Source organism: Carassius gibelio, chromosome B1 (assembly GCF_023724105.1).
Source record: "Carassius gibelio isolate Cgi1373 ecotype wild population from Czech Republic chromosome B1, carGib1.2-hapl.c, whole genome shotgun sequence".
NCBI lineage: Eukaryota > Metazoa > Chordata > Actinopteri > Cypriniformes > Cyprinidae > Carassius > Carassius gibelio.
The window spans coordinates 27,075,546-27,091,720 of NC_068396.1; the positions used below are offsets into that span (position 1 = coordinate 27,075,546).

At 37.0% G+C, this 16,175-nt stretch overlaps 1 protein-coding gene across 2 annotated transcripts; it reads left to right on the forward strand.

The window, feature by feature from the left end:
• Positions 1 to 4,994: 4,994 nt before the first annotated feature.
• On the forward strand, positions 4,995 to 14,639 carry LOC127948572 (E3 ubiquitin-protein ligase TRIM21-like). 2 transcript variants are annotated; one of them, XM_052545070.1, is made up of 8 exons: positions 4,995 to 5,064; positions 7,509 to 8,115; positions 8,226 to 8,321; positions 10,649 to 10,882; positions 11,046 to 11,193; positions 13,117 to 13,161; positions 13,390 to 13,416; positions 13,528 to 14,639. In XM_052545070.1, exons 2-8 carry the CDS (start codon positions 7,516 to 7,518, stop codon positions 14,091 to 14,093), a joined length of 1,716 nt encoding a protein of 571 aa, XP_052401030.1. In that variant the 5' UTR covers positions 4,995 to 5,064; positions 7,509 to 7,515; the 3' UTR covers positions 14,094 to 14,639. The 2 variants fall into 2 exon arrangements, with proteins under 2 accessions (XP_052401030.1, XP_052401031.1); XM_052545071.1 differs by lacking the exon at positions 13,390 to 13,416.
• The last annotated feature ends 1,536 nt before the right edge of the window (positions 14,640 to 16,175 follow it).

Genomic DNA, 16,175 nt, shown 5'->3' on the forward strand with positions numbered 1-16,175 from the left:
CCATCCTAAATTCTATGTCATATTAGTAATTTCAATACTATTTAGGGCAGATAGGCTGGATAGTATGCACACTGGGAGGCAGGAAAAATGTCCGTCTAAATGGGCGATTGAATCACTGGCTCATTCGTTTCTTTCAAAACTTTTTCATTCAAGGAACGAGACACCATGTTACAATGCACTTTTGAATATAATTTATTGGCCATTTGTGATCGCGCATATTTCACTAGTTAACGCTTACATATAATTAGCTGAGGTATGGTATGCGTATTTGGCGTGCTGTCCGGGGAAGGGCTCCGAGCTCGGGAATGGCCCGAACCTAGAGTACCCCCCGTCTATTTATAAAGTGAACTTGAAGTGAGGAGATGGGGTGGAGGAGGGTTGCTGATAAACTGTCAATGGATAGAGGTAAGTCAGCGATATTTATCGGATTGATTACTTGATTATGGTCCACCTGTGTTGATTAGGCTAAGTATCTGACGCGCTCCTCCCGAATCTTATTAATAAATTACATTAAATATTGTGTAAAGATGTGAATGATTTTCCAGTGTTCAAAAACTGTTTACAACATGCAAAGACCTGATTCAGCATGTGCATGGACCCAGACACAAAGGTGGACACACTCTGGATCTAATCATCAGTTGGGGTCTAAACATTTCATCCATTGTTATTAAGGATGTAGCACTATCTGATCACTTCTGTATTTTCTTTGATATATTGATCTCTGCTACCACTGAATCTAGATCGGTCTCTGTCAGAAGGAGATGCATAAATGAGAACACAAGTGTACTATTTATGGAGGCTATATCTTTAACACCAAGCATTTCTGCAGACTCTGTTGATATTCTCCTTGATTCCTTCAACTCAAAAGTTAAGAATGTTATTGATGATATTGCACCAATAATAGTCAGTAAGAAAACAAACAGTCAGAAATCAGTTTGGAGAAGATCAACAGCAGTTCAGACTATGAAAAGACAATGCAGAAAAGCTGAGCGGATGTGGAGGAAGACGAAACTTGAAATTCACTATAGCATCTATAAAGACATCCTTCATGCTTTTAATGTGAAACTAGCCACAGCTAGACAGAACTTCTTCTCAAACATTATAAACAGTAACTTAAATATCACTCGTACTCTTTTTGCCACTGTTGAGAGACTGACAAACCCCCCAAGTCAGATTCCCACTTATATGCTATCAGACAGCAAATGCAATGAGTTTGCTTCTTTCTTTTCTGAGAAGATCATAAATATCAGGAAGGCGATTAGCACATCCTCAAGTAATGCAGAGGTCAGACAGATTCGGCCAAAATATCAAAAAGATACTATGTCTATTTTTGAAAAAATTTATAGCAAAATTCTGGAAGACATAGTGCAGCAACTAAAATCACAACTTGACACACTCCCCACATCTTTTTTCAAAAGTGTGCTTAACTGCTTAAAAGCAGATCTCTTAGAAGTGGTGAATGCCTCACTTCTCTCTGGGACATTTCCAAACTCCCTAAAAACTGCAGTTGTAAAGCCCCTCCTGAAAAAGACCAATCTTGATAACACAATTTTGAGCAATTTTAGACCAATATCTAATCTTCCTTTTATAGGCAAAATTCTAGAAAAGGTAGTTTTTAATCAGCTGAACAAATACTTAAACTCAAATGGATACCTGGACAATTTTCAATCTGGTTTCCGACCACATCACAGCACAAAGACAGCACTCATTAAGATAATAAATGATATTCACTTAAAATGTGACTCTGGCAAAATATCGGTGCTGGTATTGCTAGATCTCAGTGCTGCGTTTGACACTGTCGATCATAACATACTACTAGAGAGACTGGAAAACTGGGTCGGGCTTTCTGGGATGGTACTCAAATGGTTCAGATCATACTTAGAAGGGAGAGGCTATTATGTGAGTCTAGGAGAGCATAAGTCTAAGTGGACGTCCATGACATGCGGAGTCCCACAAGGGTCAATTCTTGCACCGCTCTTGTTTAGCCTGTATATGCTTCCACTAAGTCAAATAATGAGAAAGAACCAAATTGCCTATCACAGCTATGCTGATGATACCCAGATTTCCCTAGCCTTATCTCCAAATGACTACAGCCCCATTGACTCCCTCTGCCAATGCATTGATGAAATTAATAATTGGATGTGCCAGAACTTTCTTCAGTTAAACAAGGAAAAAACTGAAGTCATTGCATTTGGAAACAAAGATGAAGTGTTCAAGGTGAATGCATACCTTGACTCTAGGGGTCAAACAACTAAAAATCAAGTCAGGAATCTTGGTATGATTCTGGAGACAGACCTTAGTTTCAGTAGTCATGTCAAAGCAGTAACTAAATCAGCATACTATCATTTAAAAAACATCGCAAGAATTAGATGTTTTGTTTCCAGTCAAGACTTGGAGAAACTTGTTCATGCCTTTATCAACAGCAGGGTGGACTATTGTAATGGGCTCCTCACTGGCCTTCCCAAAAAGACCACTAGACAGCTGTAGGCTCATCCAGAACGCTGCTGCCAGGATTCTGACTAGAACCAGAAAATCTGAGCATATCACACCAGTCCTCAGGTCCTTACACTGGCTTCCAGTTACATTTAGGATTGATTTTAAAGTACTTTTACTCGTATATAAGTCACTAAATGACCTAGGACCGAAATATATTGCAGATATGTTCACTGAATATAAACCTAACAGAGCACTCAGATCATTAGGATCAAGTCAGTTAGAAATACCAAGGGTTCACACAAAACAAGGGGAGTCTGCCTTTAGTTACTAAGCTGCCCGCAGTTGGAATCAGCTTCCAGAAGAGATCAGATGTGCTAAAACACTAGTCACATTTAAATCTAGACTCAAAACGCATGTTTTTAGCTGTGCATTTGTTGAATGAGCACTGTGCAATGCAGGGGCGATTCTAAGATTTTGATTTTAGGGGGGCTCAGCCTCCAATAAGGGTATGATTAAAAAATATTATTTTACTATTAGGGTAGGGTTGTATACTACTAACCTTATTGCAATCCACTATTCCATTGTATTCCCTGTATTTCATATATGGGAGTAGGAGTACTGACTGAGCCATATATAACACTGTAAAAAAAACTAATACAGTTTTTTAGATGTGACCAGTCACTGGAAAATTTTGAATTGGGAATGTAGATTTTTTTATTTTTTATTTTTATTTTTTTTACAATAAAGACTTCCTGATTCAGTATTAGGACATTCATGTTTATCCTTTGATGATACCACTGCTTTTTCTTATGAAATGTACGTGGAAATTGGCAGAAAATTAAAACAACATAAGGGTTCAATGACTGCAATGAATCTTGGGAACACAGTGGTATTGTGTGTGTGAGGCTGTCTGTTCTATTCTCACCTGACTGTTGCTCATTTGCAGACCTACTCCCGCACGACAAAAAAAATGTTGTATATCCATCTACAATGAAATATAAATTATTATATTTTATTATTATTATTATTATTATTATTATTATTATTAATTTTTAGCTTTTTAGCCTTTATAATCAACAATACGGTTGGTTATACATCAAGTCAGCCCCTGAACATTTATTTCATTTCAAATCATTTAACTAACCAGCTAATATTCATTAAGAATATAGACAAAACATGTATTAATGTAATTGTCTATTGGCAATATGTTTAATCTGTTCTATATTTATTTATATTTATTAAAAATAACATCATTATCAATTTGCCACTTCTATAAATCAATTACTTAAAAAAAAAAAAAAATCACAGATCCCTTTACTCTTACTCTAATATATGTATCATGATACACTAATGATTAATTATTACTTAATACAAAATTATGTTTAATAATAGAAAACAAAATAACTCCACATGATGTTTCTCTCTCTGTGCCATTTAGTACTTTCAGACAATGATGTGTGTCGTTAATAATTTATTTTGCGTGGCTGCATAATGTAATGCCGAAATACACAATAATATGTTTTCAATTTCAAAAAGTAAATTAAAATAAATCATGATCGTTTTCTAAAGTATGTTTTCATGGGTGTTAATCGTTTCGTTTTTGTTGGAAGAAAAAACATCTGTCACACATCTGTGATAAAGGCTGAAAGTGAACGCAGCGAAGACGTACTGGTATTGGATGCGAGAACACACGCACACACGCACGCACACACACACGCGCACACGCACACACACACACACACTTTGTACTCTCTGATGTTCGCTCTGCTCGGCGCCCCTGTGGATTGAAAAACGCGCTGAATCCGTGCAGACTCAGATAAGGGGAGGAGCCGGAACTTGATGCAGCTTGCCACCGTCTCAAATGAGTTTTTAAAGGGGACTGAAGCGATCACTAATTAATCAAATAATTTTTTAGGGGGGCTGGGCATAAGTTTAGGGGGGCTGAAGCCCCCCTAAAAAGGGCCTAGCGACGCCCCTGGTGCAATGTCCAAACTGATTGCACTATATTTTCACTGTTTTGTTTTATTATTGTTTTATTATTATTATTTTTATGTAAAATCATTTTCTAACTGTTTTTAAATGTTTTACTTGTTTTATTTTTGTTATTATTTTTCTTCATGATTATTTTACTTTCTTTTATGTAAAGCACTTTGAATTACCATTGTGTACGAAATGTGCTATATAAATAAACTTGCCTTGCCTTGCCTTATGTAAAGATATGAGTCCTACAGCAAACATTTACTATTCAACAATACTTATGAATGAAACAATCAAAAAACTTCTGATCTTATTAATTTTTTTTGTCAGTCATTCTTAGAAATGAGAAGCAAAAATTACTGTCTATTTTCATATTTTTTTTGTCACCTACAGTGATATCACACAATGAACTCATATTATGAGACAGCATGTGTTAAAAAAGTATGTGAAAAAATCTTAAAAGCCTTAAAATCTCTAATAATAATAATAATAAAGATCTGCACTTTACTGACTGGTTGGATCAGCAACCAGGGGTGTGCTTGGCCTGTTGGTATGCAAACATACCTGTTTCCAGGAGGTCTCCACTTCATAGTGAACGTATGTGCCACATCGTGAGTGGAACAGAAGAGAAGAGCAAAGGACAGACAAGAGGTTCGTTTTTAAATGAGTATGTATGTAGGTGAATTTGTCTTTTAGATTGTATTTCCATATACTCATATACTGTACTGAGTGTATATGAAGGTGTTTATGTAAGTTTGGGATCTACTTTATGTAACTGTCCTTTCTGTAGAAGTGATGACATGTTATTTACTGAGATCATGAGATTCTAGCTATTTTAATAAACACAACATAGTGGTATTAATACTATTCATATTTTTGATAACTTGCTTCTTATAAGAGACATTTGTCAGAAGATTATGGGTGTGTTCACACCTGTCTTGTTTGTTTCGACTGAATCAAACTTGAGATCGTTTCCCTCTTTGGTGTGGATCTTTTAGCCAGGTATGAAAACAGCAATTGCACTCTGGTGCGGACCACACAACCGTACCGAGACCCAGCTGAAGAGGTGGTCTCGGTCCGCTTCCAAACAAAATCTGATACGGTTAAATGGATGAACAAATGAATGGATCACCTTAAGGATGTGTGGTTTTGTTTACGGTTTCTGGTTCACTTGCAAAAAGGGCTGTGTGAGAGTGAACCACACCCAAAAAATTTATAATATTTGGTCCAGACCAAAGTAAGGGAACTAGTGGGCTTTCCTGGTGTGAATACACCCATAATATAAGCATGTGGTTGTACTTTACTGCAAATTTTCCTTTAAGAAGAACTAATTTTTAATGATAAACTAAGAAGATTTCAGAGTATTTTCCAGCTCTTGGTTTTCTTAGAACATTTTTTACATTATGTAAGGGTAAGAAGGCTGCACCTATACCAGCTTTTTGTATCTGTGTAGCTGGTCTGACTTCATTCCAACATTGTAGTTACTAGTTTAGAATAACTGTTCCCTTTTAACGCCAGTTTTAATAGTTGCATTAGGCCATGACTGGGGCAGTCGTGGCCTAATAGATAGAGAGTCAGACTTGTAAGTTCAAGTTCACAGGTTTGAGTCACAGGTCCGCAGAAATTGTAGGTGGGATGGAATGAATGCACAGTACTCTCTTCCACCATGACTGAAGTGAGACCTTTGAGCAAGGCACCGAACCCCCAACCGTTCTGAGGGTGCCGCAGCAATATGGCTGCCCACTGCTCCATGTGTGTGTGTTCACTGCTGGATGGGTTAAATGCAGAATACAAATTCTGAGTATGGGTCACCATACTTGGCCACTTCACTTACTTGAAATTATTATATACACCACTAGTTACAATTTGGGAATAGTTTTTGAATGATGTCTCTTATGCTCACTGTGGATTATAAAATCTATTTTCAAATTTTATTTATTCCTGTGATGGCAAAGCTGAATTTTCAGAAGTCATTACTTCAATCTTCAGTGTCACACTGTTCCATCGGAAATGTGGTGCTCAAGAAACATTTAGTAGTAGTAGTAGTTGCAGTAGTATAAATGTTGTTTTAACTGTTTAATATTTGTGTCACTTGACCACAAACCAAGTCTTAAAATCGCACGGGTATATTTTTAGCAATACCCAACAATACATTGTATGGGTCAAAATCAACGATTCTTCTTTCATGCCAAAAATCATTAGGATATTAAGCACTGGTGTGGGCTACAAATCAGGAAACTGGTGCAAGTTAATCGCCATTGTCAGTCACAACATTTATTTAAAAAATATATAAAAAAATAAATAAAATAAAATAGGCTTTTAAAAATTCATCTTTGTGAGGAAGACTGGCAATAGCTGATCATAAATTCTTTAGACACTGCATAGTACCAAACGACTTTAAACACAGACTGAAAACACTGAGCTCAAATGACATTCAGTAGTGTACGTCACGGGTGGGAAGTCACGGGTTTGACTGCCGTTCCAGAGCACTTTCACGGGTTTAAGGTTGGAAAAACACGGGTTACGGGTTGGCTGGAACGCGGCATCATACTAGGCTGAGGCTACCTTTCCTCCACTTCTCCCCAACGTGACGTCATTACCAAGTTGCGTAAAAAACCCTGTTAATTCCAAAAACGTTAAAAAAAAATTTTTTTAAGACCATGTTTGAGACATTATAAAAATGATATACATATCTTGAGTGATTTATGTACCCATTAATCGAAAGTGGTGGTTAACCTGCAACATGGCCTTTAATAGCTACAATACTATTTAATACAAATTGAACATCAAATCAGTATATCAGAATGATTTTTTTAAGGATCATATGACATTGAAGACTGGAGTAATGATGCTTTAAACTCTGCTTTGCCATCACAGGAATAAATAACATTTTAAAATATAAGATATTTTGGATCAAATAACTACGGTCTTGGTTAACATAAGAGACGTCTTTCATTCTTTAAAATCACAATTATTCCAAATTATAAATAATACTAATAATACTACTAATAATAATCCATATAGTGGTTAAGTGGCTGATGTGTTTGAGTGCACCTGTGTATTTTGCGTTTTTCAATCAGTCTGTTTCCTTTCAGATACACAATGTCAGTTCCTGGTGAATTTCTGTCAGAGAAGCAGTTTACCTGTTCTATTTGCTTAGATGTCTTCACCAATCCTGTCTCCATACCCTGCGGCCACAGCTTCTGCTCATCATGCATCACGTCCTATTGGGAGGGTCAGGGGAAAAGCTGCTTCTGTCCTATGTGCAAGGAAAGCTTCCGCAAGCGTCCTGAGCTCCACATCAATCACACGCTCAAAGAGATCACAGAGAAGTTTAAACGGATGGCGGACACTACGATGAGCGCACCTGCAGATTCACCATCCAACTCTCTTTCTGCAGTGAACCCTTTAGCGCAGAACAGACCGGTAGAGCTGCCCAGAGGCCTCCTACCAGAAATGAGAACCCGCTTCCAAAGTACATCATCCACCCATGATGCTCATTCTCTCCCTCCTGCCAAGACACCTAAGCAAAACTTAAGTGTGAGTGGAACAGGTTCCAATGGGCCACAGTGTCCCATACATGGGCATAGTTTGGAGCTACTCTGCAGGACTGACCAGACATGCATTTGTATAACATGTGCAGAGAAGGAACATTATGGGCATTCTGTGATAGATGCCAAAAGAGAGATGAATATTAAGAAGGTTAGTGTACGTATAATGCACGTGAATAAGAAGTAAATTCAATGTAGGACTAAAGGAAAATGTTTATGTATGTGTTGCATCTGTATTAACAATTTGTATCTCTGCTTAAGTCCCAGTTGCGCATCTTGGAGGTGGAGGTACAAGGATTGATTACAGTCAGAGAGAGGAAGATAGAGGAGATCCAAACATCACTTGCAGAAATTCAAGTATGTATTTAACATTTTAAAGGAATAGCTCCAACACACTCACCTGATAATTAGTAGCTATTTTATGTTTGAGTAAATTGATAGCTAAGTTGACTGAATTCATTCGATCTCATTTGTATGTTTTCATACAATCGGCTTTCAAGCCCCACTGATGAGTGTATAGGGTTGGGGTTACCGGTAGACCTTCATGCTTACTTTTAAATGTTAATAAACTGTTATGATTCACAGTATATGAATTCATACAAAATCACGTTTTCTCATGAGCTTGGGTTGGTATTTCATACAAAATAAAAATAAAAATTAATTTAATTTAATTGGAATTTAATTGGAATTTTTGAAGAATCTTCATACAGCTATTATTGTTATTAAGCTCTACAAATTTGAAGGGGGGGGGGGGTAAAAAAATTTTTTTGTTCACCCAAAAATGAAAATTCTGGCATTATTTACTTACCCTCAAATCTGTTGATCCTAGCCATTGACTTCCATTATATATATTTTTCCCTTTAGCAAAATGCACAAAATTGGCAAAACAGTTCTATTGAATAGTGTAGCAATGTATGAAGAAGCTCAGATTACACAGAAGAAAATGACAAATCCCAAACTTCCCAACTGAGCAGGTGACTGGGGCTTGCAGGGGACGGCTGTGGCAGCTGTGGCCTAATTGTTAGAGAGTGGGACCTGTGACCTTCAGTGCTACCAAGAGTTGTAGGTGGAGGGAGTAAATGAACAGCGCTCTCTTCCACCCTCAATACCCATGGCTGAAGTACCCTTGAGCAATGCACTGAACCCCCAGTTGCTCCCTAGGCGCTGGATATGTAGCTGCCCACTGCTCCGGGTGTGTGTTCATGGTTTGTTCACTTCTCACTGCTGTGTGTGTGCACTTGGATGGGTTAAATGCAAAGCACCAATTCCATGTATGGGTTACAATACTTAGTAAATGTCACGACTTTCTGCTCCGTGATTGAGGTGCCCAGGGATGTACACTGCTGTCAGGGAGAGGAGTTTTTCCTAGGCCCACATGAGGATCTGTGTTCCCCCTTAGAGGAAATCCATTGGTCCTGAACCACCACTCCAAGGGTTTCATGTACAGCAGGCCAAAAGGTATCATGTTGGACGCAGCTGCCATCAGACCAAACAGTCTCTGAAATGGTTTGACAGTAAACCTTGAGTGACCTTCTCGGGTGAGAGTGACAGGCTGAACGGAAGAACCCAATACTGGTATGCTTCACCCCTGAAAGAAAGCAATAGAGAGAGAGAGAGAGAGAGAGAGATTAGGAACACATTCTATGGCCTCCTTCCTCAAGAGAATGTTCACTTCTTACTCCAATACCAGAGCCTGCTCGGTGCCCACTAATGTGGACATGATCCATTGAAATGAGGCAGGCAAGAACCACTTCTGGCATCGCCCCATATCCCTTCACACTCAGCCCCACTCAGAATAATTTGTGGCTGTCGGGCTGAAGAGTCAGGATGAATATGGTTTATACCACAATCTCTACTATTCGTGTGGATATTGGGGAAAAACAGAAGGCCCCGCATGTAGCGCTCATCCAGTTTGGTCTTGGGATGAGTGTCCTGCTTCTTGGCTGGCAATTCGAAGTTTAATTTGGCTACAGTGCAAGTCACAACCTCCACAAGCTTCTCCCATGCGAAAGACTGTGGTGGCGAGTCCATAGTCTCCTCTGTGTCGACTTTCATCACAGTAAATTCCTTGTAGGTAGATAGATGAAGCACCTGGCACTCTCTCTGGGGAGAAGAAACCGCATTGCGTGCTTCCGAGCCCTGAGGGAGGGAGCCGTGGATCTAATGGGTGAGGACTGAGAAAAGGACAAGCCCGTTTCGGATCCCTCTGCTAAATCCACTGGCGATCCTCACAGTAGCCTCTGCTGTGCCTTGGCTGCAGCAAGACCGGGCTTAGTGGGATTCCATCTCCTAGAGGGCGTATTTGGCCAATTTCATCAAAGGCGGCCAGGCAGGAGTGGAGCACTCGGAGTAGGACAAGCTCACAATCAAGCTCCCTTGAGGGCCGACTGTGCATGCTTCACTCGCAAACAGATGACGCACAAATTGATTTGAAATGTCGTCCACTCACCACTGAGTTTTATTTACACTTTGGCATTTTTCTCGCTCTCTATACAGAGGAATACTGACTGACTGAGTGCTTTTGCAGACACACACACACACACCACAGATGCACCTTAGTTGCTCACATCATACCTTTTATTTCCATAGAAAAAATGGGTTTGAAAAAACGTGGTTTCCTCATTCCCTTAATTATCCTAATTATTTGCTATATTTTGTCCATCGTCTCATTTGTATGCTTTAAGGTAAAAGCAGACCAAGAGAAAGCAGGTACTGTGAGTATGTTTGCTGAGTTAATGAAAGCTGTTGAGAAGTCCCAGGCTGAACTTCTGGAGGTGGTGGAGATGGGACAGCGTGCTGCAGAACTTCGCTCTCAGGCCTTCATACGTGACCTGCAGATGGAGATCTCTGAACTTAGAAATAGATTTAGCAACATCAATCAGTTGGCCCAGTCCAAAGATCATGTTTCCTTCTTCAAGGTAAAGCCAGACTTAAACTGTTTTAATTATTGATATTTGAGAAATTGTCCCATGTATTCACCTTAAATAACTTAACTTGTCAAAAGCCAATTGTTTGTTTTATATTTATTACCCTGAAATATACTGTATACAGTATTTAATTAATGTATCGCTGTTTTTTTAGACATATCCAGCCTACAGTACTTTACCTGAGACAAAGAGCTGGGCAGAAGTGGTCTTGACCCCTGACCCCAGTGCAGGAGTAGTGCTGAGAAATGTCACTCAGATGGCGGAGGAGGTTCAGGAAGCATTAAGAAAACTATCTGCGATCTGTAAGACAATGTTCCTTCATAAACTGCTCTTTAACCGATCATTTACCTACACTTTCATTGCAGTTCCAAACCCAAATGACTTTTATTTTTCTTTAGACTGTAAAGTGCATAACAATTGAATTTTATTTTTCATATATTCCTTAAAATTAATGATTATTTTTTAATGTGTTTGAAAATTGTAAATGTAAACAAAATGACATCATCCTTGACTGAAGAGCATTTCAGAAACGTTTTTGTATTAGTATTGATACGTATTATTTGTTTAAAATCAAGGAGATTTGATATTTATTATTATTATTATTATTATTGGTTTGGTACTATTTTCAATTCTCTTAGTACAAAACTATATACTGATCACATTTGTAATACCACTAGTCATTCTTTTAAAACCTGATCTCATGATTTCATTGTAGTTGCACATATTTTCATTCCACATAATAATTGTGATATGAATTGCGAAAACACAACACTCTTCTTTTAATTTAGTACTTTTAACAATCAATTGCAATTGAAATTGAAATCAAAAGACCGTAGGATTATGTTTTATACAGCTAAAGCATAATAGGAGGGTTACATTACAGTAACATGCCCTTACACACCAAATGTCTGTCTTTATACACTATATCCTCCTGAGACACACAAAAAAGTTTAAATTTAGTTTTGAAGTTTTGAATTTAGTTTTTTTATTTCATGTCATCACGTTGTTTAGAGCATAAGAAACAAAATGATTTTTTTTTTATCGCGGCAGTGGTGCAGAGCATTATTATTTTTATTTTTTAACTGTTCGTGATGCCCCCCTATGTATCATGAAAAAATGCTGGCCCAGGCGGTTACCCGGTTCGCCTGTGCCAAAAACAGCTACTGGTGACATTCCATAGGGCTAATGGGTTTTATACTGTACAAACTGTATATTCTAGCCCACTACACTACTCCTAAACCTACCCTTCAAAAATTCTGGGTTTTTCTCATAGAAAATTTTAAAATCTCCCACAAGAACAAGGATTTCAGATATTGCCAGATATTGCCATTCAATAACATAGGGTTTACCTGAACCACTCAGTCACACAGACTTTCAAAATAGTGGTTATCATCTATAATAAATCACGTATAGTGTAAAAAACAAAACAAAAAAACATTACATTTCTTTATACCTAAATTGCAAACAAGTTCATTAGAAGATATATCTATTGAATCTATATCTGTACCAAATGATTCACTGATTAACCATTAAGATGAGTCAGATTAAATAATAGAAAAATTTATTAAACTGAAGACAAAGACAAAGAAGACATGCAAATTAAGTTTGATAGTAAGAGCTTTATGAAAAGTAGTTATTATGAATTAAACATTTATATAGATGAAACAATTATTTTGTGTAGTGAAAATGATATTTTGTGATTGTGTGTATTGTACTAAGACAATTGAAAATACGCTAAAATATTTGGGGGGAAAAACTGCACTTTTGATGATCTGTTGTGATATTAGTACTACGAGTTTTGAAAATGTAACAGCTGCTTGTGAAAATAGTACAAAACCAAAAAAAAAAAAAACTCGAAAAAACTGTAACACTTTAGTATAGGCTTCAATTCTCACTAATAACTAGTTGCTTATTAGCATGCCTATTATTAACATATTGGTTGTTTATTAGTGCTTATAAAGTACATATAATGCATGACATCCACAATCCTACCCAATACCCTAAACTTAACAACAATCTTATAAACTATTAATAAGCAGCAAATTAGGAGTTAATTGAGGCAAAAGTCAAAGGTAATGGTTAGTTAATAGTGAGAATTGGACCTTAAAACTAAATCTGTAAAAGACTTGTAAGATTTGTGAAAAACTCTGTAAGACCAGATTTTTGATCTTTACATGTCACTGTTTTCTCAGTCATGTTTATGGTATGTATTGTTTTGCTGTCAGGTTTGCGCCCTTCCACAGGAAACCCACAGGAAATATATCAACAAAGTACGTTTTTTATCCTCCTTTTTTCCGACTAGTACAGTTTTAGCTTCCCAACAGTTTCAGTGCTGGGGGCACAGTGCTTTTTTCTTTTGACTGGTATTGTGTATGATTGGAGTGACTCTATACAGTCTTGTACAAAGCCATTTAATTCTGCATTTTTGTTAATTTATTATTATTATTATTATTTTCATTTTAAAAGTAATATTTTTTTCTGCTTTCTTATACCTGTAGAAGTATGGAAAGTGCAGGAATATGCAAGTATGAGATCATTTTACATTATTAGATATTTCAAATATTTGTTATGTCACCTTTTTCATTTGTATGTTTGCAAACATATTGTTTTCAATTCTGTCCTGTTTCTCTCCTCAGTGGATGTGACCCTAGATCGAGACTCAGCCCATCCGCGTCTGATTATCTCTGATGATGGTAAACAGGTGCACTGCAGTGACCGCTACCAGACGGTGCCAGACACAATTGAACGGTTTGACCGTGTTGTGTGTGTACTTGGCCACCAAGGTATTAGCTCTGGCTGCCATTACTGGGAGGTTGTTGTGGGTGAGAAGACGGACTGGGATTTGGGCATTGCTAGGTGCTCCATCGGCAGGAAAGGAAAAATAGTTGCAAACCCAGCTAATGGATTTTGGTTTCTAAGTCTACGAGACAAGCATGAATATGTCTTCCGCACAGAACCATCAATGCCTATAGTTGTAAACCCAAAACCACAGCACATTGGCGTGTATGTGGACTATGAAAAAGGTCAATTGTCCTTTTATAATGCAGATACAAAGTCACTGATATTTACCTTCACAGACTCCTTTGCAGAGACTTTATATCCTTTTTTCAGCCCATGCACAAACAAATCTGGCAAAAATGAGGCCCCGCTTATCATATGTCCTGCCTATCCAGCGAACCCAAGCTGGTATACTGAAAAATGAAATAATACTGGGATAGAACCAAAAATAAAGCTCACAGGGTTTGTTTACTTTATTATTTAATTCCAAAGGATGAAAAGTAATATGGTTTTAAATACAATCTATGAGATCATTCATTGGCTAGATGTTTTTTTATATATATATTCAACAAAACATAAACAGCTAATCCTTATAGACTATACCTTATAGAATATATTATGATATACCTAAAACAATAAGACTTATAAAGGGGAAATTATTTGCAAGGTTTGAAAGTTGGGATTTAATTTGACACTGAACACAAGATTGGATGGTGATGGAGATCTGATTGTAAAACAAATAACCTCTCATTAGTATTAAGCTTGACCAAGCATAAAAATGTATAATGTTCAAATATGTGTTCTGTACATTATAGTAAAACAAAAATAAATGTGAATACAAAATACTGAGTCCATATTATGAGATTATGGTCCTTTAAGTCAAACCAGAGACCAAAAGGTCTTTAAAAGAATTTGCACTGCAACTTTTGTAAGTTAGGCACTAGGGAGTAACTGTTGCTTTAAAGGTACAGCTCACCCATGAAGGTTCAGAAAGCTCTCAGATTTCTTAAAAAATATCTTCATTAGTTTTCCAGAGATGAACGAAGGTCTAATGGGTTTGGAAAGACAAGATTACATATGCAATTGTGACTAATAATAATTATAATAACAATAAAATAATTTGACCTTTTATCATAATTGCAACTTTACATTTCTAAATATTTTTTTGTAAAGGCAGCTATATTTCAAAAACTGCAACTTCTTTGTTGGCTTATAAAAACTGAACTGATGTATGTGTGCAGTGTGATAGCATGAATAGCTCTCTCTCCACCTTCAATACCACGACTTAGGTGCCCTTGAGCAAGGCATCGAACCCCCAACTGCTCCCTGGGCGCCGCAGCATAAATGGCTGCCCACTGCTCCGGGTGTGTGCTCACAGTGTGTGTGTGTGTGTGTTCACTGCTCTGTGTGTGTGCATTTCGGATGGGTTAAATGCAGAGCACAAATTCTGAGTATGGGTCACCATACTTGGCTGAATGTCACTTCACTTCACTTCACTATAATCAAAGCAGTTACAGCATTTTATCCATTGCATATTTGATTTCCAGTTGACCATTTTTTGTTGTTCATTCTATTTTCGTTCATCTATATAAGTTTTACATTTGCAGTGCTAGGTGAGGCCAATGTGGTCACCAGCACAGCTCAGCCCTGCTAAAAGCCAATGATAGTCAGAGAATGAGATTCTGCTAGGCTATGGAAAGCCATTTTAACATTTAATCTATAAGCTGTACGAGTATATATTTTCATGGTAATAGTACTTATTTTTTAGATACTAGTATCTTTTCCATTAAGTACTAGTACTTATTCATTGGGTACTATTGCTTGTTATTTAGCTACTAGTTCTTAATTCTTTAGGTAGTGCTTATTCTTTAGGTAGTAGTGTCTTTCTATACAATTAATCATTAGATACAAGTACTTATTCCAATAGTGACTAGTAATTAATTATACTCTTCTTGTTAAGAAAATAGAACTAGTACTTTATTTGTACACAAGCACATAGAAAACATATTTTTATCAGTTTTGTAAATACTGTAATTTCATAAACATAATAGCCTAATGTGTTTGTTGACCTCTGGTGGCAGGATGAGATAAGAAACCAATTTTATTAACTTTGATTTCCTAGTTTTCCTCCAGTTAAAACAATTAATATCATACCAGGGCTGTACACTAACTTATTATTATTATTATTATTATTATTATTATTGCATATATATGCTACAGACATTGAATGTTTTTACATGAATGTTCTGTACAGCACACACAATCCAAACCTTATGGTTTTCACACAAATATTTTCTTTATTTAGAAAAAAGGGCAAAAATAATTATTCTAAAAAAAAAATTCTATACTTGTTGGGCTTCACAAATCCCTTATATGGACAAAGACATTCAGCTTTAGCTGTAGATGCCTAGTAGCTGAATGACATGTAGATAGATGTTTTACTGATTGAACATGAAGAAAATAAACAATAATTGCAACAATAAATGATTTTATCTGTGCCCTTCAA

Bases quoted from the DNA above. Each gene is read 5' to 3' on its own strand.
- LOC127948572 (XM_052545070.1), top strand. From the start codon at position 7,516: ATGTCAGTTCCTGGTGAATTTCTGTCAGAGAAGCAGTTTACCTGTTCT. The intron at 11,194-13,116 runs GTAAGACAATGT...TTTTGCTGTCAG, and splicing joins AAGAAAACTATCTGCGATCT to GTTTGCGCCCTTCCACAGGA. The intron at 13,162-13,389 runs GTACGTTTTTTA...TTATACCTGTAG, and splicing joins ACAGGAAATATATCAACAAA to AAGTATGGAAAGTGCAGGAA.